Source organism: Triturus cristatus, chromosome 4_1, assembly GCF_964204655.1.
Source record: "Triturus cristatus chromosome 4_1, aTriCri1.1, whole genome shotgun sequence".
Classification (NCBI taxonomy): Eukaryota; Metazoa; Chordata; class Amphibia; order Caudata; family Salamandridae; genus Triturus; species Triturus cristatus.
In genome coordinates, this window is record NC_140585.1 from 791914667 (window position 1) to 791940521 (window position 25855).

Below are 25855 nucleotides of genomic sequence, written 5' to 3' on the forward strand. Positions count from 1 at the left end.
CCGGTTAAGACCCTTTGCACCCTTTTGTGTTAGAGTATATTTGGTAGGAAGAACATCTGCCTACCTAAAATTCTGTCAGTCACTTATTAAGTGTGTATATAAACCTACCATCAGCTCTGTCAGTATGGTGAAGGTTAGCCTAGAGTGGCGCCAGGATGGTGATAGCTTACACAGTGTTGTTAAGGATTGTAAAGTCTGCACAGAGCTTAGGCACTGAAAGCTTTGGAGTGAAAATCTGCACTATTAACAATCAAGGCAGCCATTTGCAGTGGAAACGTAGGGTGGTGTCAGACTGTCTTTAGGGCTCTTAGGATGGGGGTTACAGTTTACAATGAATCAGGTCAAGACTAGTGTCAGCATGAGGTAAATATTATCAGGACAGGGGACAATCTGCAGTGAGTATGCCCACGCTGGCGCCAGTGTATTGAACACCCTGGGAAGGGAAGCCTGAACTTATTGGTGTGAGGATTCTATCAGTATACAGTCAGTGTTGACAATAAGAAGACAGTCTTCACGGAAGGCTGGCAGGATGGTGAAAGGCTGCAAGGAGGATGGTGGCAGTCCGCAGTGAGTACAGTCAGTATGGAATGAGTTGTTAGGCTGGAACCATGAACAAAATGTCTTATACCCACACTAATTTGCACTAAGCATTTGTCACCACAGCAGCACATTTAGATCAATATTTCACACTATGCCAACAGGACCCATTAGATACAACTCTGCCACCATCATGCTCACATCCCAGCATTAAACCATTTAGCTGACAAACTAATGGCACCACTTTCGGTATATCAATAAAAAATGATAGTCATACATTGACAACAAAGTTTTCATGTTTATTTTGTCCACTAGGCAAGTAGGCCCACCCCCTAAGCACAAACCCTTTAGTTGCCAGTTTATAGTACCTCAGTATGGATCTGTGAAAGAGAATTGTGTGCCACTCAGTGAAAAATGTGAATCCATATGTAAGAGTTGTTCAAACTTGTATATATGATTCATTGATACTAAAGTCTTTACCATTGGCATTAGCACTCTAAGGAAATGCAGTGAGTATTGAGAACAGCGTGCATTGACAGTCGTTCTAGTATAAACATGTGTACACGTTTGCAAAATATAACAATTGAGGCTATTTGTAAACATGCTTCCTACTACCATGCAAAATGCACTTATAAACAAGAGTCATTGATATTAAAGTCTTTATTATTGGCATTAGCACTCTAAGGAAATGCAGTGAGTCTTGAGAGCAGCGTGCATGGGCCGTCGTTCCAGTATGAAAATGTGTACACGTTTGCAAAATATAACAATTGAGGCTTTTTTTTTTATGCTTCCTACTACCATGCAGAATGCACTTATAAGCAAGATAAATTATTTTCCTGGAAAAATATATATATTTCCCAAACAAATGTGCAACTTTAAATGCAATTTGTCTGAGGCATCATTTAGTAAAACAAGTTTGAAACATGCCAATATAAAAAGATGAATTAATGGAGAATCAGCGTAAAACCATTATAGGCAAAAGGGAAATAAATCAAGGGCCTGATTCTTAAAAAAAACAAAATAAGAGAAAAAGAAAAAAAACACAAAAGTGCACCAGCAAGTTTATATCACTGCACAGTTGCAAATTGACAACTTTCAGGAATTCAGAAGAATTTACACAGAGGCAGACCCGAAAGCCATATTTCAAACAAACGTTTGTGATTTCCATTTTCGAATGAGCAAATATACATGTGCACATTTGCTGATACAAACATCTGCTGAGTGATTGGAAACAAATGTGGGATCACACTGCTTCACCTCCCAGCAGGTTCGCCCCTAAGCATTGTGCTGAATGCAGTTCGCCAAGCGAGTGTACTTGCAAAATTTCTCAAGTATTTCAGCTGGTGGGTGCAGATTGGTGCTGGCCATCTCTTTACACGTGTTTCTGGGTTATTATCCGTCGTCAGTAGAGATTAGGCATTTCAAATATTTGGGGTTGCTAAACAGGCTGCCAAAGTATTTTCGGGTCACAGTACCTCTCAAGGTGCGCAGGTGCCTCTCCAAGAGCTCGTCAGCTCAACTGGCTTGAGGGAGCCTTTTAAACAGGAAACAAATGTGGGATCACACTGCTTCACCTCCCAGCAGGTTCGCCCCTAAGCATTGTGGTGAATGCAGTTCGCGAAGCGTGTGAACTTGCAAAATGTCTCAAGTATTTCACCCAGTGGGTGCAGATTGGTGCTGGCCATCTCTTTACACATGTTTCTGGATTATTATCCGTCGTCAGTAGAGATAAGGCATTTCAAATATTTTGGGTTGCTGGGCAGGGTGTCAAAGTATTTTCGGGTCACAGTAACTCTCAAGGCGCGCAGGTGCCTCTCCACAAGCTCATCAGTTCAGCTGGCTCGAGGGAGCCTTTTAAACAGGAAACAAATGTGAGATCACACTGCTTCGCCTCCCAGCAGGTTCGTTCCTAAGCATTGTGGTGAATGCAGTTCGCCAAGCGTGTGTACTTGCAAAATTTCTCGAGTATTTCACCTGGTGGGTGCATATTGTTGCTGGCCATCTCTATTCACGTTTTTCGGGATTATTATCCGTCGTCAGTAGAGATTAGGCATTTCAAATATTTAGGGTTGCTGAGCAGGCTGTCAAAGTATTTTCGGGTCACAGTAACTCTCAAGGCGCCTCTCCACATCTGCTGAGTGATTGCCAATTCACTATCCTGACACCTCCTGCTTCCCTTTCCTGGAGTGAATTTTCAACCTTTTCAGTGTGTGAAAAGACTAGAGGAGAGATGGTGAATACCCTTAAACATGTTAGTTGTGGACTCACATTGTATTACAACTAGGGACACTGGAATTATGCAGTAGGAGAGAGCCAAGCTATGTGGCAGGGTTGAGTAAATTATGCGGCATAATACGGCACATTTTGTGATAGCATTGCTCCAATATTTTGTGATTTGTACACCTGTTAACATCGTCTGGGCATTGGTTACACCTCATTAGTACCAGTTGACACCCAACTATAGCAATAAGCAAGAGAAAGGTGACCAGTCAACCTTTGCAGAGAGGCTTCCGCTGCATCCAAATACGTGCCATTGCATTTACAGCAACTTTTTTTTGTTAAAATCTGCAGATTATAAAGCAGATCATGGATTACGTGGTAAATGCAACAAATTAATACTTATGGAAAAAGTGCAGCAACCGCACAATCACATACTTTCAGTGGCCATGGTTACTAACTTGGAACTACTGCTTCCTGTTAACTTCCAACTACTTCCTGTATGTAAATTTGCAGAAGGTGGTTAATTTGGTGCCTAACAAGAATACAAACCCTGATAGGAGTCATATCATAATCAGAAAGGCTATTATTAGCGCTCTGACATTATAGAAACGCTGCCACAATTTGTCACCTAAGTTCGTGGCATTACAAGGGACAGGTGGATTGTCTTACGTTACAATGACATTTGTGCAGGACAAGAAGACAGTTTATAAAAGTCAACAGCCCGACCCACAGGAAATACCAGACAACTCCTGGCACAGTCATTTACACGTCACTCCAAGCCATGCAGCTGGATAAGTCTTTGAAACTTCAACAACACATTCATATCCTTTCACCAATAAACATCCAGAAAACTGTTAACATTCATTATTTGCATATGCCACTGCGCCACATCCACATTAGAGGCAAAGATGCCTTGAAACATGAAAGCCACTTGAAGTTAAGCAATGACACCAAAGCAGAAATAAACATACTTCTATGCGCATAATGCTCCACACAGATCCATAACTTATTAGACTGCATTGTTCCAATACAGAATAAACAGTATACTAACCTAACCTCGGCTTGACGCAATCTAATTGTTAAAAAACACATGATAAAATAACAACTGATCGCTCCGACCCTTTGATCAACTAAAATCCCAGAGCAAAAAAGGGCGCCCAGATGTCAAAAGAGCAACAGGTGGTGAAGCCCTGTACAAATAACACAACTGCTCAGACAATGGTGATAGTCAGCACTACATTTACTTAGGGTGAACACAGTCGTCACTGTGTACCGTCAAGGTGGTAAAATTCTGCACCGTGTGAAAGCATGGTGATGGCAATCAGTGCCAAGTTATGTCAGGTGAGTGACAGCTTACAGAGATTGCTGACTGGATTGGGTCACTCAGTGCTCACCCACATCATGATAGTCTGAATTGAGAGATGTCAGTCTGGCAATAACTAAGTCACGGACTAATCCACAGAATGCAGTCCTTGGTGCCAGCATGGGGACCAACTGAGTGATATTAGGATCATCAGAATACTGTCATCACAGCAAGAGTTTTCGTTTAGTGATGTCAGTATTGAATGACTGTACGGTGAGATGTCAGGATGGAGACAGTCTGCACGAAGTACTGAATGTCCGGTGACAGAGAGCTGCCACAAGATTCGTAGTTTACAATGGGTCCTTTTACAAAGGGCGCAGTCGGCAGTAACTACGAGCAGGATGATAAGAGTAAATAATGGGGTATTGCTATATTTATGACACTCTCCACTCAAAGCTGTCATGGTTATATATCAGTCTCCAGCAAGTCCTGTTAGGGAGAAACCATATGCCCCAAGTGTTTTCAGGGTGCTATCACTGTACTGTCAATACTTTTGGTGTGGTGGAAGTCTACACCAGGCAGCTACAATGATTACGATCTGTGCTGAGTAGCCGCTGGATGCCAATGGTCTGCAGTGTGATAGCTTTCTGCAGTCCATGCAGTCAGAGTATATGACTTTTATAGGGTCTACACTGTGAGTACTGATTTCTAGAAGAATGATACCAGTTTTCAATGACTGCTACGAGGGTTGCGCCATTATGGATCAAGTGTTGGCAGTGCATGAATTTGACAGCCTGCACAGATTGCGGCAGTATGGGGCAAGAGCAGCCTTGCTGGTGTCAGTGCACTGAACATCTGCAGGGATGCTGGTAGTCTGAAGCTTGTCTTTACGGGATGGTAGCAGTGAGTACTGTCCTGGGGGACAATCTTAGAAGAGGCTTTACCTGACTGCTGAGCAGGGTTCAGGCCAGGCCTGCACTGACTTCTTCCCAAAGCTGGCCAAGCTAAATTGCAAAGAGAAACACATCCCCCACCACCATTACCTGAAGTAGGTTCCCTCCGTGATTCGGCTTTTTTTTAAAGGCCTGCGGAGTTTGCTGCAGTCCGCGTTCCTTTGCAATATCCTCCTGCCTGGGGCTGCCTGCACTGGGCGCGAGTCACATTGACCGAAATGAAAAATATCACATACCGTGTAACACTCAAAGTAAAGGGGCCTGTAGCCATGGAAGGGTACAAATGAAAACATGGCCGAAATAAGGAGGAACTTACAAGCCTCATAATGAATAGGAAGACAGCATTTACAAAGGGCAAACACATAAGCAAATGAAAAAAGAGGGTGGGGGAGTGGGCTTGGCCTCTCTCCGTACTCAACTACCCCAGCTTTTTAGCTGGAATATGACATTTCCTGGCAGCAGAGGTAGATAAAAAAGTCTTTTAAATGTATGTTGTGTGCATGTATGCAGGTGAGAGAGTGTTTACGTGGGAGAAAATGTGTGCATGTGTGATTGTGTGTGTATGTGTAAGCATATGTGTGTATGTGTCCAGGATAAGGTCAAATAACGTGTGATATCACTTCCACTACCAAGGGTATTTTAGTGAAATGGCATTCAGGTGTGCAGCCTTGGTATTTGGCACTCCGACACGCTAGTACCAACCACAAGCTTCTGAAGAAAATGTTGACCCTGGCACTTATTATTTTACCAATTAAGCACTGGAAAGCCATTATCCTACACCACCATCAAATCTGGGTTGATATGTTCCTCTTTCCATCCACGAAGGGAGTCACTTAACCCATTAGCTAGAATAAACTCTATTTTCAGAGTGGTAGAGGGTTGGATTTCAGTTTGTGAATGCCAACAAACCTACAAATGTGTGGCGGTTAACAAACTTACAAGGCTAACCATACCTTGTTTCTTCCCCTTCCCACCCCTTGTAAGGGATTTAATACATCAGATTTCTTATCTCTCTTGGAAGATGTAAATCTATCCATTTTGGCTCTAAGCAAACATTCATATCTGAAAATGACTTTGTGAATCGAACCTAAAATATTTGAGCCAATAACTTGGTATCGTGTTAAGCTGTAAATCATCCATGATCTCTTGTAATTGTGCTAGCAATTTGGACAAAAATGATTGTTATGTTGTACATCACAGATGGTAGATATTGAAACACTGTACCAGACTTCAATGGCTGACTTCTAAACAGAAACTATCTTATTCTGCAGAGTTCGAGAACAGAAGCTTAAACAACAAATGAAAAACCAGGAAGAAAGACTAAGACGTGCTCTTGCGAGAGCAACTGCTGACCCAAAGATAATGGTTTGTATCTCCTTTTCTTAAATAAGTACTTGATTGTATTTTGAAATTGTATAGCATTTTCAGTGTCAAAGCAGGAGTACTTGAATCTTGAAGACAAGCTACTGTAGCAGAAAACAGAAGTACTCAAAGTAAGGAAACCTTGGGCTAAAAGCCTTTAGCATGTATTTTAAAATGAAAAATAAAGTTTCAAACATGAAAAACTTAAGACGAAATGAATGTGCATTAGAGTCTGAAGAAGATTGTTCCATTATGAATGGGACTGGTACTTAATCCTGATGCCTGTCTCCTGAGTAGGGTTCTTACTTACAAGGAAACCAGTGATGGCCAAAATGATTCTCCGTAACAGGGTGGGACAGCCAGGTACTGTATGCTGGTCAAAGGTGGACTCTCTTGAATGGACAACCAGTGAACAGATTTAGGACAGGGTACATATGATCTCTGTGTAAAATTATTGGCAGAAGCAGGGCTATGACATTAAGACTCTTTTTACCTTTGTGAGAGTGCCCACTAGTTTGACCAACTATTATATCCAGTAATAGAAAAAGCTGTTTATAGAGGTAACCATATTGCAAGCTGCATACGTAATTAAAGATGCATACCCGACGAAAGCCATTCAGTCTGTTTACATTACGTTAGACACCTTGGGAGCTTTTAAGTTTCTCAAAATCTCAAATAAAATTCTATCTTTATTCTGCTTCTACTGAAAATATGTATATTTCTTTCAACATAGTCACTCAGGGCCCGATTCACAAAAGTAATCTGAGACAAAATCCTACCTTAATGACTTTAGGTATTCACAAAAGGCATTTAGTAGTAGTGAAGTTAGGAGAAACAGAGAAACAGGCAGCAGTAGTGCAGTTAGAAATAGATATAGTACAGCTGGAAGGAAACCTCAGAGACGACAACACAGATGAGACAAAGCATACCTTGCAGTTAAAAACAAAGGAGTACATCGCCTTGGCCACAGACGTGGCAAAGACACAACACAGGGCAACACTTAGTAGAATCTATGAAGTAGGGGACAAAGCCGGGAAATTACTAGCTTGGCTAGACCGGAGGGAACAGACAAGTAGAGTTGTAGCGGAACTGGTGGTGAAATCTGGTGAGAGACTCACCGAACCGCAGGCTATCGCAGATGCATTTGGTCATTATTATCAAAATATCTATGCGTCCCGGACGCCACACACAGAGGAGGAGGCATACTCCTTTTTGAGGGACATCTCACTACCACTACCTACTAATGAAGAACGGTCGGATTAGGAACTAGAATTAACAGGGGCCGAGGTAGAAAAGGCCATACATGACTTAAAAATGGGCAAAGCAACAGGTCCAAATGGATTGCCCATCGACCTATATAAACTTGCCACGAGTAAAATTGTACCTCATTTTGTTAAAATGTTCCAGGAAAGTAAGAAAGTAGGCTAGCTCCCCATTGATCAAAGGCTGGCAACGATTGTGGTCATACACAAGGCGGGCAAACCTAAGAACATGTGTTCATCGTATAGACCAATATTGCTACTTAATGCGGAAGCCAAGATATTGGCGAAAATACTCGCTACTCGCTTGCTGCGTGTAATCACAAAATTAGTACACCTGGATCAATCGGGCTTCATGCCAGCTAGAAATAACTCTCTCAATTTGCGGAGGCTCCACAGAGTGCTAGACCGAGCCAAGACGAAGACGCAGTGGTGGTGTCCCTGGATTCGGCCATGGCGCTCAACACGATCAAATGGCCCTATATGTTTTCAGTGTTGAAGAAATTGGGATTTGGCCCTGGTTAAGTGGGGTGGGTTCAGAAGAGAATCCTCAGCACACATAAATGAAGTCACAGTAATTATACAAGTGCGTAGTATAAGCACAAATTAAACACAGGTAAGTGAATTTCTTGTTCTTTTTTTTATTCTCTGGGTCTTCAATCAGCCGACGTGTTTTGTCGCTTACATGGGAAATCACCCTGTGGCTTTATCAAGGCTGCACAAAAAACAAACAGAATAAGCAATGTATCACCTGATAAACTATTGGGTGTACATGATGTTTCTGTATTCTCACCAAGTGGTGGGTCGAAAGAGAACCCTCGGTGGATCCGTTATGTCATGCACAAGGTGTAAAACTCAAGATACATTTTGGAAATGTCCCGTTTGTAGCAAAGGACACAAAATTATATCCAAATTACCAGAAGAAAAGATGGACAGAGAAACGTAAAGGAAAAAGTGATGAATAACAGCAAATCTGTGATGAAACTGATCAGAAAGACTGTGAAAACCAGGTACACCTGGGATCGTGATTCAATTTTCTGAAGTGAGGGTTCCAGGGGTAGCCCAATTCGTGATTCAAGTATAAGCATGATAAATACCTATGTCCTCTTAAGACAGATCCCTGTAACAACACAATCGAGGCCCAACAATAAGTACAACGTCTAGCCAGTCAAAGACTCACTGCTGTTTATAAACTTATAATGAGTCTCACCACCTACTTCTTTTGCGGTGATAATTCCATCCCACAAAGGGATTCAGTTTCTCGCGACGTCAGAAAACAGCAGTGCATATATCCAAGGGATCCTATTACGTCCCACTGTCTCAGAATGAATGAATCAATTTATATTTGTATAGCGCATGGCTACCCTGAGGCCTCCCAGCGCTGAGGACAGATGCAGATTGACACAAGGCAGAGAGTTAGAGCAAGTCCTTGAAGAGGTAGGTTTTCAGGAGTTTTCGAAACGCTAACAGGTTAGGCTCCTTTCGCAGATTTAAAGGAAGGGTGTTCCAGAGATTAGAGGCGTTGAAAGAAAAGGAGTGCCCGCCCCATCTAGTTCTTCATATTTTTTTCGAGACGGCAAGATAAGAGGAGCTGGAGCGAAGTTTTCTCGTAGGATGGTAGGGGGTAATGAGGGAATGGGTAATGGCCGGGCCATTCTTCCAGAAGACCATGTGAGTCAAGCACATGGCCTTAAATTGTTTCCTTGTCGTAATAGGGAGCCAGTGAAGGCTCCTCAATGCTGGTTTCGCAGATTGCCTATGAGGAATCTGAAGGAGCAGACGAGCAGCACAGTTCTGGATCATCTGGAGTTTATGAATAGTGAATTGAGGAGCTCCCAAATAGAGGGCGTTCCCATAATTCAGGCGAGAAAGAATAAGAGCTTGGACCATGATCCTTCTCACCTGGAAGGGAAGGAGGGAGAGGACCACATATTTACTGCAAATTGTTGAAAAAAGGGGATTCAAATATAGCATTTTAAAGCTAAACAACAAACACACAGTGTGTGAGGCCTGTTGTTTCTACCATGCCTACATACACACACACAGTGTATGTTGTATATGGAGGCATGATACAAACAAAAGACCAGGGACACTCGTTTTAATTAGAACAATTGTCCCTGGCCTTTCATTTCTACCACGCGCCCACATACAACATACACACACACAGGGCCCGATTCACAGAACTAACTTAAGACAAAATCCTAAACTTACTACCATTTTGGTATTCACAGAAGGCACTTACTCATTTTGGTATTCACAGAAGGAACTTACTCATTTCGGTATTCACAGAAGTTAGGAGTCCTAACTTTAGGACTCCTAAATGCCTTCTGTGAATACCGAAAGTCTTAAAATTAGGATTTTTCTCAGTTTAGTAGTAGTATAGTTAGGACTCCTAACTTTAGGACTCCTAAATGCCTTCTGTGAATACCGAAAGCCTTAAAATTAGGATTTTTCTCAGTTTAGTAGTTGTAAAGTTAGGAGTCCTAACCTTAGGACTCCTAAACTGAGAAAAATCCTAATTTTAAGGCTTTCGGTATTCACAGAAGACATTTAGGAGGAGACGCAAGTTCACACCTATGCACCTGCAGCCCGTGGGCTAGGTAACTTGGGTACTCCGGTGCTCATCAGGGTATTGACTATCCTAGTGTCTAGTTCTCAAGTCTCGACTTCCTAGCGACTCCAGAAGTGTCCTAAATCTTATTAATTCCAAACTGTACTATTTCTATCGATTATACGCATTACGCGTGAGTGTTTCCACTCTGCACCTGAATCCCGTGGGCCTCCCACTTCCCAACCTTGGGTAGTATAGTGTAGCCCCAGCGATTCCCTAGGCCTAGGCCTATCCTATTTCCGTGACAGTGGTCCTTATACCACTTACTTAGTATATGGTTTGCGTGGCCCCTAGGGCCTAACTGTATTACTTACCTGTGTGACTTAATGTATGCTTCAATAAGACTGTGTTGTACTTACCTCGAATCTCATAAAGAGTGCTGAGGGTTTGACTAGAATAAATACACTTTATTTTCTATATATATATCGGTTGTGGTGTCCTTTCATTTGGTATTCAAGGGGTTACAAATGGTATAACAGCTGGCTTCACATGCCATTCAGAGTTTAGCCTAAGACTGCTCTTGTCCATGCTACCACTAGGATAGCTGGTCTATAAGGTTGACTTTACAACCAATCACCATAAGGGTTGTTTGGACTGATACAGGGTGTACACTAGAATTAGTGACATCATATATCAGGCCAACTTTTCACATTGGTGAGCAGCGGTTGGGATCTGAGCTTGCTGTTGTAATACCATTGTAATCTTGAGATACTGAATTGAAAGATCACAAAGATATTGTTTAGGTATATATAACATAGATTATAAATACTTAAGTCCTACTGGACTTAGTTGTTGTAGGTTGAAGGGCCTAGCACACCCTGACTACAACTACTAGAGAGGTTTAGTAGATACAACTAGCGTAGGTAGGTGCACACACCATACCCTCACTAGATCATGTCTCTGGGAGGAGATCAAGTAGATTCACTCTCAGGAGGGGTAGGTCTTAGAAAGATCCCCTCTAGATATGAAAGCCTAACTTTTCAGGAGATGAGACAATTGTGTACCTCCAGAAACTTAAAACAGGGTGCAAACCCTACCCTCATTCAGCTAGTAGAGATCCTAGAGGAGTATGATGCTCTTAGGGCCTCCCAGGCTGGTACCCTAGGTACAGGTGAGGGTCTACCCGCTACAGATGAGTCAGATGGGGCTTCAGATGAGGAGGTAGACAGCCAGGTCGAAGTAGGAAGACTTAGCCAGGCTAACTTAAGCTTGCATGGGAGTCTGCATGGGGCCCCCCCATTCAGACCCCCAAGTGGACTTAACCAGAGAAACAGGAGAGACAGATCCCCTTCAAGGGAATCCATCCACTCCCATGTCTCTAGCATCTCTAATGCCTCCTCTCACAGGGGAATGACTTCCCCCCAGAGAAAAGAGCATGAAGCCTGAATGAGGGAAGCTAATCTAAGGATTGAGAGGGAAGAACTTGCCCTTGCCAAGGAGAAGCTTGCTCTGGCTAGAGAGCAGAAGTTAAGTGGGTTAGAACCCACTGGTGGCAGCAATATCCCTAAGGATAGAGACAGGACCTATGATAATAGAAACCTGAGCAAGATTGTCCCTCCCTACAAGTGTGGGGATGAAAACCACAAATGGATAACTGCTTTGGAGAGAGCCTGCAAAGTACAGCAGGTACCCCAAAGTCAGTGGGCGGCTATCTTGTGGCTCTCCTTCTCTGAGAAAGGTAGAGACAAGCTCCTCACAGTTAGTGATGAGGATGCTGACAGTTACACAGTCCTGAAGAGTGCTCTAATTGATGGGTTTGGCCTAACCACTGAACAATACAGGTTGTTGTTCAGGGATACCCAGAAGACACAGACTCAGGACTTGACTGACTGTAGATTGTGCCACTAAGGCTTTGGAAGGCTGGCTATTGGGAAGTAACGTTAGTGACTATACAGGATTGTATAATTTGATCATGAGAGAACAAATCCTTAACAACTGTCAAAACCAGCTACTGCATCAACACCTGATTGATTCTGATCTGACTTCTCCCCAAGAATTGGGAAAGAAGGCAGATAGATGGGTCAGGACTAGAGTTAAGCAGAAAAACCAGAACCAGGGCGGTGATCAGAAAAAGGCAGACCAGAAGGGTAATGATCGGAAACAAAAAGACCAGAAGTCTTCACCAGGCCCCCAAAAGGCTCAGGGGGAGGGTGGTCCCAAAAAGGATAAGAAGAAAGATGGCCAAAAGAAACCATGGTGCAACTATTGTAAGTCAAACTCACATTGGATTAGTGAGTGCACCAAAAAGGATAAGCCCCCAACCACCATTGCCCCTAAGGCAACTGTACCCCTTAGTTCAGCTGTAAGTGGTGGTTCCCAGCAAAAGGGTGTAGTAGGGTTAACCCTGGGAACTGAGGAGGATTCTGGCCTAGTCAGGATACCTACTCAGGCTGTTCTGATCTGTGATGGGGACATAGCTTTGTCCTCTACTATAGGCCCCAGTAACCTGGGCAAGTACAGACAGACTCCTTTTATCAACCAGAGAATGGCTCAGGCCTACAGGAACACTGGGGCTAGTGTCACAATGGTGACCCCTGCCTTTGTGGACCCTGGACAGATCATGCTAGGTGAGAATTACCTAGTGACCAACGCTAGCAATGCCACTACTTCCCATAGTGTGGCAATTGTTAACTTCTCCTGGGGAGGGGTAACTGGCCTCAAGAAAGTTGTTGTTAGTTCAGACCTTCCTGTGGAGTGTTTACTGGGCAATGATCTCGAAACTTCAGTTTGGTCTGAAGTGGAGTATAGGACCCATGCAGAAATGCTGGGGATAGATGCACATGTCCTTGCTGTGACCAGGTCACAGGCCAAAAAGTGCAACACTGAACAAGTGCTGGATCCTGGAACCATGGACCAGTCACAACCCAAGAGAAAGAGCTGTAGGGTAAAGGCTGTGCCTTCCCCCCTGCCTCAGGTAATGGATCAGCCCTCACAGGAGGATGATTCTGAGAGCCCTGAAGGAACTGTCCTAGAAGAACTTGAACCTGATCAGGTTGAGTTTCTTGGACAGGGGGACCTTCAAGGGCAGATCTGAGGCAGGCACAATTAGACTGCCCCCCTCTTGAACTCCTCAGACAGCAGGCTGCTGCTGAGGCTGCAGGGAATGCTCAAGGTACCCATAGAGTGTATTGGGATGAAGGGCTGCTGTATTCAGAGGCTAGAGACCCCAAGCCTGGTGCATCCAGGAGGTTGGTCATACCACTGAAGTTCAGAGGCTTCCTTCTTACCTTGGCCCATGATATTCCCCTTGCAGGACACTTAGGCCAGAACAAGACTTGGGACAGGCTTGTCCCTCACTTTCACTGGCCTCATATGTCAGAAGATACCAAGGAGTTTTGTCGCTCCTGTGTCACCTGCCAAGCCAGTGGCAAATCAGGTGGCACCGCAAAGGCCCCCCTCATACCACTACCTGTGGTGGGGGTTCCCTTTGAGAGAGTGGGCATAGATATTGTAGGACCAATGGACCCACAAACAGCATCTGGGCACAAATTCATACTGGTGATAGTGGACCAGGCCACCAGGTATCCAGAAGCTATTCCCCTAAGGACCACAACAGCTCCTGTTGTGTCAAGGGCCCTACTTGGAGTATTCTCCAGAGTGGGCTTTCCAAAGGAGGTCATTTCTGACAGGGGTGCCAACTTCATGTCAGGATGTTTGACTGCAATGTGGAAGGAGTGTGGTGTGAACTACAAGTTCACCACACCCTATCACCCACAGTGCAATGGGCTTGTGGAGAGATTCAACAAGACCCTAAAAGGGATGATATAAGGTTTACCAGACAAGCTTAGGCGAAGATGGGACATCCTTTTACCCTGCCTTCTGTTTGCTTACAGAGAGGTCCCACAAAAGGGGGTTGGCTACAGCCCTTTTGAGCTTTTGTTTGGGCATCCTGTAAGAGGACCCCTATGTTTAGTAAGGGAAGGATGGGAGAGACCTCTCAGACAACCCAAACTTGATATAGTGGATTATGTACTTGGTCTCCGCTCCAGGATGGCAGAATATATGAAGAAGGCTTCTAAAAACCTTGAGGCAAGCCAAGAACTCCAAAAAGCTTGGCATGACCAAAAGGCTGCGCTGACTGTGTACCAGCCAGGGCAGAAAGTGTGGGTGTTGGAGCCAGTGGCCCCAGCAGCACTCCAAGACAAATGGTCTGGACCCCACACTATTGTTGAACAAAAGGGAGAAGTCACCTACTTGGTGGACGTTGGGACTCCCAGAAGCCCCCACAGGGTGCTTCATGTCAACAGATTGAAGGCATATGTTGACAGGACAGACATGGGCTTACTCATGGCTACAGATGAGGGGCAGGAGGAAGAGAGTGACCCTCTCCCAGACCTGTTGACTCAGAACCCTGATGATGGCTCAGTTGATGGTGTGGTCTTTTCTGACAGCCTCACTGTCCATCAGCAATAGGACTGCAGACAAGTTCTGCAATCCTACAGACATATGTTCTCTCTGACCCCAAGTCAGACAAACTGGTGCACCCATGAGGTGGACACTGGTGACAGTCTGCCTGTGAAGAGTAAAATCTACAGGCAACCTGACCATGTCAGGGACTGCATAAAAGTTGAGGTACAAAAGATGTTAGAGCTGGGAGTCATTGAACCTTCAGAGAGCCCTTGGGCTAGTCCTGTAGTTCTTGTGCCAAAACCTCACACCCAAGATGGTAAGAGAGAGATGAGGTTTTGCGTGGACTACAGAGGTCTCAATGCTGTGACTAGGACAGATGCCCACCCAATACCTAGGGCAGATGAGCTCATTGACAGACTGGCAGCTGCTAAGTTTTTGAGCACATTTGACCTGACAGCAGGCTACTGGCAAATCAGACTAGCTGAGAATGCAAAGGCCAAAACTGCTTTCTCGACCCCAGGAGGACATTATCAATTTGTGGTAATGCCCTTTCGTTTGAAGAATGCACCTGGCACTTTCCAAAGGTTGGTGAATCAAGTCCTTACACAGACCCTCCAGGATTTCGGGATTCGCGATTTCGCGGCTTCCCGCGAAATCGGCACTTTTGTAAAAATGCCGCGATTTTTACAAAAGTGCCCGCGAAATCGGCACTTTTGTAAAAATGCCGCAATTTTTACAAAAGCTCGAGCTCCGGAGTGGCGCTCGCATCTACAGCATCGGTACAGCAGAGCGCTCAAGACAACCACCAGCTACCTGGACGGAGATTACGGGTGAAAGGAAGGGGAAAGGTTGGGCTATGCCCCAGCAACGTCCTGTCAGTTCATCTGTGCTGGAGCTTCTGCGGGAATCAGCCGTTGGACTGGAGGTTTTCAGCCGCCGAGAGGGGTTACTGGGGATACTGGCATTGGTGAGGCTCTTCACCAGGTCAGAGAAATTCCCACTTTAGCGGAAGATGTACCGAAGCCTGAGGGAAGGGAGATAAAGCCCGGAAAGCAGCTGAGTGTGCCGCCTGTCATGCATAAGGTAAATGCCATAACTTGTTCACCTTTGCCTGACTAATATATGTGACAGCTAAAATGATACAGCCTGACCCCAAACTTCTGAGGCTACTGCAGATCTGGAAGGGGTTTGTTGGATAATTAAGTAATGGGTCCAAGTATGGTGGTGGAGTAAAGGTATAGATGCCCCCAAAATATAACTAAACCACAACGGAGGTCTAGAAAAGTTCGACAGTCACTGGCGCAAGCCTCGAGGATGGAGCATGAGACAATTGACTACAATCTTGAGACTAATGACTGTTACTTTTCGCTGTCCGATGAGACATGGTTAGCAGACGGGTCAGGCTCACTCACGGAATCTAGTGAAAACAACAGTATGCCTGATATAAGTGGTGTTGATTCAGCCATCACAGCGCGCAAAGTGACTAGTAAACGAGGATGACAAAATGCAGCCAGGGGAAAAGATCTGAAGTGGGATTATTCACCAACAGAGCAGTTGATTGGCATCTCGACTATCACTCCCCAAGACGCCCATAATACAATACCTCCTACTCTGGATACAACCCTTCAATGTATCTTGTCGCACTGTGAGAAACTCGGCAAGACAGCCGATGAATGCAAGCAGCCATGCGCTAAGTGCAAGGGGTAGTCGGAAAGGTGGCCAAGTCTTGTAAAGCCATTGGGGAACGCTCAGGCTAATCTCCACGCTGCTCTCATAACATGAGTGCAGCGCGGGGATTAGATGGGAGTCTGTCCGAGGGGCTGATGGGACCAGGGATGGAGAATTGCATTTCCAAAGGATAACAGCCTTCACCTGTGAGCTGCTTCCTCTGTTCCATATTTCAGGTTGCCTATTCAAAGTGGAATACTCTGCTAAAAGAGTTTCCATTGATTTAAGGCTGAAAATGAATGATTATGAGTAAAATAAAGTGCCGCAAAAATGCCGCTAAATTTCCATATTTGTGCCGCTAAATTTCCATATTTGTGCCGCTAAATTTGCGAATCCATGCCGCTATATCCTGGGGGGTCTGCTTACAGGCCTGGATGACTACTATGCAGCTTATCTTGATGATATTGCTGTCTTTAGCTCCACCTGGGAGGATCACCTGGTCCACCTGAGGAATGTTTTAGAGGCCCTGCAAAAGGCAGGCCTCACTATCAAGGCCACTAAGTGCCAGATAGGGCAGAGCAAGGTTGTATACCTGGGCCACCTAGTCGGTGGGGGTCAGGTTCAACCACTGGAGAGCAAAATCCAGACCATAAAGGACTGGACTCCTCCAACTACCCAGACTCAGGTCAGAGCTTTCTTGGGCCTGACTGGGTACTACAGAAAGTTTGTTAAGAACTATGGGTCCATTGTGACACCACTTAATGACTTGACCTCTAAGAAGATGCCAAAGAAAGTTCAGTGGACAGTGAGCTGTCAAAAAGCATTTGATGACCTGAAGCAGGCCATGTGCAGTGCACCTATTCTGAAAAGTCCAGACTACTCCAAAGAGTTCATAGTCCAGACAGATGCTTCTGAATTGGGTGTGGGAGCTTTTCTTTCACAACTGAATGTAGATGGTCAAGGCCAGCCCATTGCTTTTATTAGTAGAAGGCTGACCCCTAGAGAGAAACGTTGGTCAGCTATTGAGAGGGAGGCCTTTGCTGTGGTTTGGGCCCTGAAGAAGCTGAGGCCATACTTGTTTGGCACTCACTTCAAGATTCAGACAGACCATAAGCCCCTCTTGTGGCTAAATCAGATGAAGGGTGAAAATCCCAAACTTCTTAGGTGGTCCATTTCCCTACAGGGGATGGACTTCACAGTGGAACATAGACCTGGGACTGACCATGCCAATGCAGATGGACTCTCCAGATATTTCCACTTAGAACATGAAGACTCAACTGGTCAAGGTTAGTTAAATGTCCCTAAGTTTGGGGGGGGGGGGGTTTGTAGGAGAGTAGGGTCTGCTTTCTATGTTCACCCCCACTTTTTGCTTTTGCTTTACTGGTTTTCGACTTAGATGTGGCTGTGGGCCTGCTAATCAGACCCACAGCCCTGCTGTTCTCTCTCTAAATTAATACTATGTACTTTAGGTGCATAACCCAATTGGATAGGATCAACTTATTGGCCCCTGTACAGTGTACCTTAGGTACCCAGGGCATAGGTGTACCCCAGGCCTACCAGGGGCTGCAGCATGTATTATGCCACCCCTGGCCTTCCATTATGACACAACTGGCTGATCACTCAGCTGGGGCAAGGTCGTGTAATCACCCCTTGCTTAGGTGTAGTATTCCTATACATACCTTATATATAGACACACGTGTACCTATCAGCCACTCCTATGGCAGGCCTTAACAATCCTGGAGGCAGAGTGCTTGGTAACATGTGAGATAGTGCCCTAGCATGAGCTGGGCCTGTCTGCAACTTTCGGAACCATGTCCTTATAGCTGTTCTATGATATAGCCTACCATATACTCTTAAAGTGCCTTATAATCTTAAACGGTTATGGTAATTATGGTTTGGCTTTATCAAAACATGTCGTGTAAGGTGTCTAACACTTTGGAATAATACCCCCATCCCATTTCTGGTGATGAGGATATTATCCCTCCCTTCTAGAGGGAGAAGACATGTTGAAACCTACTTACCCGGTTAAAGTCAACCAGAGCCCCAGCATCACAAAATGGATGCTGCTGCCACGACACAAGTCTGACCTCCTGCTGCTGGGAGTGATCCCGGCACATGAGGCTTGGACAATAGGTTTCCTGCCTTGGGAGGTGCTAGCACCACCCCAGACAGGCCTTAGTGTATTGGGGCAGGGAGGGATGAAAGAAACTAGACACTGCCTGGGGCACACAAGGTGTCCCATGCATAGTCCAGTTCAAACCGGTGCTGGGGCACTCCAGCCCCAGTCCTGGCGCAAAACTGGACAAAGGGAAGGGGGTGTAACCACCTCCCTCCCAGGTCCCACCCATAAGGCGTGACCTAGCAGGCAACCCAGCCCCTCAGATTAGTATAAGTGTGGTAGCTGGGCCCCAGGAGATTAGATTATCCTGAACCTGCAACTTGAACAGAAACTCTGGACCTTCGACATTCGACGAAAGAAGAAGACTGAAGAATCTCCCTTGTGGCCAAGGAGTGGTCAGCCTGTGCGAACAGGCACCATCAAGAGACTTACCCTTTGCTTTGCTGAAGTTCTACGTGGTACCGACTGCAGAGCCTGACCAGAGCCTTGACTTCCAGACTTCTCTGACCCTGGTCCACATCCACAGCTGAGCTGAGATCCGTGGAGGCGACGAGAGACGTGGGACCGGCTACCTGGAAAAAGTGGCGAGTATCTTCCAGCGCAGCTTCTGAGGCACCCTCGAGGTTGTGCACCGGGGATTGAGAAGCCCCAACCCCAAGCACCATCTGCACCGAAGATCAGCCCCCCCACACTCCACGAGTCTTGCGTGGGGCCCTTCTGCATTTTCCTGCTTGCCGCGTCTGTCCGGTTGCTTGCCCGTTGGCTAGCGGCCTTTGTGACGACACACCTTTGAATCTTCACTGCTGGTTTGGCTCCTCCAGACTGGCTCCCACTTCTTTGCAAAAGAGAAGCACCCCAGACCTTCCTGGTCTGCACCAGAAGCAAGTCCTCCATTCTTCGTGGGTTCCGCTTGCCAAGGCTTGGTGAGTCCTAGTTCGACTTAGACGCCGCCGACAGCAAGAGCCTTCGTGGGACAGCTCGCCTCCTGGTCCTGGTCGTCCTCGACGTCTCCTGGTACCCGTGGCTGCTGCGACAAGCTTCACCCTTCACCTGCAATCTTCACGACATCACCTGGTTCCTTCCTGGTTCCACATGGTCACTGGCTAGGGACCTTGACTCTGTCCCTTCTGCTTGCAGGTACCCTTCCTTCTTGATCCCGGCCTTGGGATCCACCGTACACTCTGCACTGACTGCCTGTCAGCAACTTTCCTTCAGGCATCCATAGAAGTCCACGACGAAACGCGACACAAGTTCACACCTATGCACCCGCAGCCCGTGGGCTAGGTAACTTGGGTACTTCGTAGGGGTGGGCGGAATTTGCGTAATCGCGTTACGCAAATCTCCGCGAAACGGTAAAAAATCTCACCGGGGATTGAGAAGCCCCAACCCCAAGCACCATCTGCACCGAAGATCAGCCCCCCCACACTCCACGAGTCCTGCGTGGGGCCCTTCTGCATTTTCCTGCTTGCTGCGTCTGTCCGGTTGCTTGCTCGTTGGCTAGTAACCTTTGCGAAGACACACCCTCAATTTTCCACTACTGGTTTGGCTCCTCCAGACTGGCTCCTGCTCCTCTGTAAAAGAGAAGCACCCCAGACCTTCCTGGTCTGCACCAGAAGCAAGTCCTCCATTCTTCGTGGGTTCCGCTTGCCAAGGCTTGGTGAGTCCTAGTTCGACTTCGATGCCGCCGACAGCACAAGCCTTCGTGGGACAGCTCGCCTCCTGGTCCTGGTCATCCTCGACGTCTCCTGGTACCCGTGGCTGCTGCGACAAGCTTCACCTCTTCACCTGCAATCTCCCGACATCGCCTGGTTCCTTCCTGGTTCCACGTGGTCACTGGCTAGTGACCCAGACTCTATCCCTTCTGCTTGCAGGTACCCTTCCTTCTTGATCCCGGCCTTGGGATCCACCGGACACTCTTCACTGACTGCCTGTCAGCATCTTTCCTTCAGGCATCCATAGGAGTCGACGACGAAACCCGACGCAAGTTCACACCTATGCACCCGCAGCCCGTGGGCTAGGTAACTTGGGTACTCCGGTGCTCATCAGGGTATTGACTATCCTAGTGTCTAGTTCTCAAGTCTCGACTTCCTAGCTACTCCAGAAGTGTCCTAAATCTTATTAATTCTAAACTGTACTATTTCTATCGATTATACGCATTACGCGTGAGTGTTTCCACTCTGCACCTGAATCCCGTGGGCCTCCCACTTCCTAACCTTGGGTAGTATAGTGTAGCCCCAGCGATTCCCTAGGCCTAGGCCTATCCTATTTCCGTGACAGTGGTCCTTATACCACTTACTTAGAATATGGTTCGCGTAGCCCCTAGGGCCTAACTGTATTACTTACCTGTGTGACTTAATGTATGCTTGAATAAGACTGTGTTGTACTTACCTCGAATCTCATAAAGAGTGCTGAGGGTTTGACTAGAATAAATACACTTTATTTTATATATATTTCGGTTGTGGTGTCCTTTCATTTGGTATTCAAGGGGTTACAAATGGTATAACAGCTGGCTTCACATGCCATTCAGAGTTTAGCCTAAGACTGCTCTTGTCCATGCTACCACTAGGATAGCTGGTCTATAAGGTTGACTTTACAACCAATCACCATAAGGGTTGTTTGGACTAATACAGGGTGTACACTAGAATTAGTGACATCATATATCAGGCCAACTTCTCACACACATAACCTTCGTTATGTAAAAAAAGGACTAAACTTGTCTCTGAACCAATCAGAGCCTCTCACCCTCTAGAACACTCCTGAGAGAACCTTCTGCCCCTCAGATTTTCTACCGCACGTTGTGCTAGGGAGTCTCCTTTGAGCTCTGCTCAAATTCTACAGTTTGGTTCTAGATTGAAGAATTTATTCAACTGCTTTTTTCCTCACCAACTTCTGGAGAATGGCTGACAAGGAGAAGAAAGGTTTATTTAGAGCCTGCACCACCTGTTCAAAGAAAAGGTTATATACAGACGACCCTCATAAGGATTGCATATACTGCATTTACCCACACCATCAGGCAAAGGAATGTAAGGTATGTCGTACCTTTTCTAATAAAACACTGAGGGATCGTGAAGGAAGGCTGTTACTTGGCTTCAAAAACTTAAGACCAGGAAAGACGTTGTGTCTAGTGACAGTGATGAGGCGTCAACAACTTCAAGGAGATCTCAGAAAAGAAGCAGATCTCCTCAGGCTCATACCTCAGGGGAAAGACCTGAGAAGGCTCTTAAAAAGACCACGATTGGGTCTTCAGAGCGCAGTCCCTCAAAATCTCCTCCAAGTATGGAAAAGAAGAGCAAGGGTCATGCTTCAGGGGTAAAACATACTAAGAGGAGAAGCTCAGAGCCCTCAAAATCACCCCTTAAGGTTAAACATTCTCTTAAGAAGCCAGCCTCTACACCTCCTGAAGAGAAATTGGAGAAATCTACGTCGTCGACGGGACCGTCGACGAAGAAAGTAGCGTCGTCGACGAAGAAAAGTGAGGTAAAAATCACTATTAAACCTATACCTTCATCGACGACCGTCGAAGACGACATCGACGACGACCACGATTACGTCGTCGACGGGATCGTCGACGACAGTAACAACAGGATCGTCGACGGCTACAACAACGACGGTAACGGCAGCGTTGACGGCAGCATCGGCAACCACAGTTTTGTCGGCGGTTTCGACGGCAATCTCGTCGACAGGCTCGTTGACGAGAGAAAAAACCCCAGAAAAACGGGATTTTGCCAGGAAGAGGAGAATTACCCCAGATCTTACATCTCCAAGCAAGGTGACACCTCTAGTACCATCCCACCTGTTAGAGGAGGAAGAGTCACAGGAGGAAGATAATGATGGACCTTTTTGCTACGCCAGTAGCCCCTCGCAATTGCATGTAAAATGCCAAGAAGATGACTGGGAAGATGAATATGGGGGATTTCAGGATCGTCCCCAGCAACACTATCAGGAAGAAATGGTGAGCGTTCCATCTTCACTGATAACGGATTTGCGGTTTATGTTGGATGATTATAAAAGGAGGCATCCTTTACCTCATACTTCCCAAAGAATACCAGTGACTACATCTCAGCCACGCTCTATTCCATGTACGCCAGTGCGACAGCAAGAGGTTTTACAAGAGTCCTTGCCTATATCACCGCTACCACAACCAGATCCAGAGACCTCTGATGATGATGAACAGGAAGAGGGAGAGATAACAGACCCTAGTAAAGAATGGGATGATTATCTCATTCCGTCGCCTTCATCTCCTTCACTAAAACCTGTTGATTCTCCTCCGGATGAAATCGGGGGTTCCATAATCTAATGGAGAGAGCTACAAAGAGATTTGCGCTCACCATGTCATCTGACAAGACAGAATGTTTCTTGTATGATTTCAAGGAACCATATTGTAGGGCAGTTTGATCTCTTCCGATTGTCAGTCATATATGGGAGGAAGGTCTCAAGGTCATGGAGACACCAGCAACGGTTACCCCAGTACTCGCAAGACTAGACAAACAATATAAAGCGCCCTTGGATGCTCCAGCTTGTCTACTAGGCCACCCCAAGCCGGACTCAGTTATAACCCAGGCGGCTCAGCAAAAATCAAGGAATCCATCAGCTCCAATTTCAACACCTCCCGACAGAGAGGGTAGGCGCTTGTACAATGCGGGGAAGAGGTTTTCTTCCATGTCTGTCCTTCTAGTTAAGGCGGCGAATGCCCTGGCCATCCTGGGCAGGTATGATAGACAAATGTGGTGCGACCTCTCGCCTTACATAGACAGCATTCCAGAGGCTGACAGACAGGAAGCCAGAAAGATCCTCCAGGAAGGAGAAAGGACTTCGGCTGAAGTCATAGATTGCGCAATGGACATTGCGACCACGGCCTTCAGATCTTTGGGGGGAGCGGCAGTCTTACGCCGACAAGGATGGCTGAGAGCAACAGCTTTTAGGCCCGAAGTCCAGAATAAAATCTTGGACCTTCCCTTCAATGGAGAAGATTTGTTCGGGAAGCACATTGACGAGGCCTTGCAGAGTATCAAAAAAGATACAGACACGGCAAAATCACTGGGAACGCTGCAGTATAGGAAGGTTCCTTTTAGAGGCTCAAGAGCTAGGGGCCAATCCTCCTATAGAGGGGGTTACCAACAAGGCAGGTATACTTCTTACTCCACCTCATCTCAGCCATACCGTCAACAATATGCACAGCGACAAACAGGAGGTTACACAAAATCTACTCCTAGAGGTCGAGGAGGTCATCAGGGGAAGGACAATACCCGTCGGCAATGACGATGTTCTGAATCCGGCTACACCTATTCCTCTAATGTCGTATGTTCCCCTGGGTGGAAGAATTTCTTATCATCTTCAAAATTGGCAGCAAATAACTATGGACCAATGGGTCCTCAACATAATACAATTCGGACACACTCTAGAGCTTCTGCAAACGCCCCCTTGTACACCGCCAAAGCACCAAGAGGTCAAATACTTACATCAGATGCGTCGAGAAATTCGGACAATGCTCCGAAAAGGAGCAATAAAACCGGTACCGAATTCCCAGAGAGGAAGGGGATTTTATTCCCGGTTTTTCCTAGTCAAGAAAAACATTCTCCAGTGGCGCCCTATTTTGGACCTCAGGTCCCTAAACACTTAACCTCAAGAAGCAATCCTTCAGAATGATTTCCCTCCAAGATATTCTGCTGCTATTAAACCCAGGAGATCATATGACCAAATTGGACCTACAGGATGCGTACTTTCATTTCCCCATCTATCCTTCCCACAGGCAGTACCTTCGTTTCATGGTGGCCGGAGAACACTACCAATTCAAGGTACTGCCTTTTAGCCTGAAGACAGCCCCGAGAATTTTTTACGAAATGCCTGGCTCTAGTGGCAGCGGTTTTAAGGAAGCAGAAACACCAAGTATTTCCTTACCTCGACGACTGGTTAGTCAAAGCACCATCAGCAGCGTCGGTCCGGTCGTCAACAACGGCTTGCGTGGAACTGTTTGCCAGATTAGGTCTGACTTTAAACAAAGAAAAATCATCTCTTCAGCCGACAAGAAACATCACCTTCTTGGGAGCAATTCTAGATACAGAGGTAAACAAAGCGTTCCCCTCCAAGGAAAGACAGCTGGGAATAATATCTCTATCCCAGGCTTTTATAAAAAGAAAGTCTCTTTCAGTACGCAAGTTCAAATCATTGCTGGGAACGATGTCATCTTGCATCCCCCTCGTACCTTTCTGCAGGCTAAGGATGCGTCCGTTGCAAGAGCAGCTGGATCTTCAATGGCATCAGGCGAAAGGATCCTTCGACGATATACTCAGGGCAACGCCGACCATGGTCCATGCGGCAACATGGTGGACCCAAAAACGGAACGTCTCGCAGGGTCTTTCATTCCTTACTCAACCAGCCCCACTAGTGATTACGACAGATGCGCCCTTGGAAGGCTGGGGAGCGTTCCTTCAGGACCTCCAAGTCAGCGGTCGCTGAAAGTTGACGAACAGCAAATGCATATCAACATCTTGGAACTCAGAGCCGTCCGCTTAGCATTGTTAGCGTTCCTACCAAGGATTCAAGGATCAGCCGTGTTGATAAGAACAGACAACACAACAGCAATGCACTATTTGAACAAACAGGGAGGAACAAGATCACTCTCCCTGTCTCAAGAAGCCCAATAGATATGGGAATGGGCACTCCAACACAGAATATCCATTGCAGCGGAACATCTTCCAGGAGATCAGAACATCAAGGCGGATACTCTCAGCAGGCTCAAATCCACCTGCCACGAATGAGAGATCGACTAAGGGAGTCTAAACAACATCTTCCAAAGATGGGGAAAACCGACAGTAGACCTCTTCACAACAGTGGAGAACACAAAATGCCAGTTCTTCGCAAGCTGGCTTCCCCAACGGGGATCTTGGGGTAATGCGTTTTTGATGGCATGGTCAGGCATCTTTGCCTACTCCTTTCCTCCAATTACCCTCCTGCTGCGGGTTCTTATGAAGATCAAAAAAGAACCATGCAGGATAATCCTGATAGCACCATGGTGGCCCAGGCAACACTGGTTCGTGGAGCTTCTACTACTGTCGGAGGAACGCCCGATTCGCCTCCAGCCGATATCGTCACTCCTGACGATGTTTCAAGGGGAAGTACTCCATCCGGATCCGAAATCACTGCACTTAGCAGCCTGGCTCCTGAATACTGCGAATTTCAGCATCTAAACATCCCAATGGAGTGCAGGGACATACTATCTAGAGCCAGAGCGGATAGTACAAACAAAACATACAGGATGAAGTGGAAGAGATTCTGTTTATGGTGCAAAAGATGTAACCTTCATCCTCTGAACTCTGCAGCACACGAGCTAATTCCATACATTTTGCTTTTGGCAAAGTCTGGTTTGGCTCATGCATCTATAAAGGTACACCTAGCCGCAATATCACACTACAGAAGGACTGCCTCTGGTCCATCTCTGTGGTCCGCTAGAGTCATCAAACAATTCATGAAGGG

General features: G+C 46.1%; 1 protein-coding gene across 1 annotated transcript in view; it reads left to right on the top strand.

Annotated features, from left to right (window-relative positions):
• The window catches only part of CCDC38 (coiled-coil domain containing 38), a 1141020-nt gene that overhangs the window by 999992 nt on the left and 115173 nt on the right, over positions 1 to 25855 (top strand). The window contains exon 13 of the mRNA XM_085653370.1: positions 6285 to 6378. Coding sequence (XP_085509496.1) covers positions 6285 to 6378 — 94 coding nt within the window. The remainder of the gene's footprint in view (positions 1 to 6284; positions 6379 to 25855) is intronic.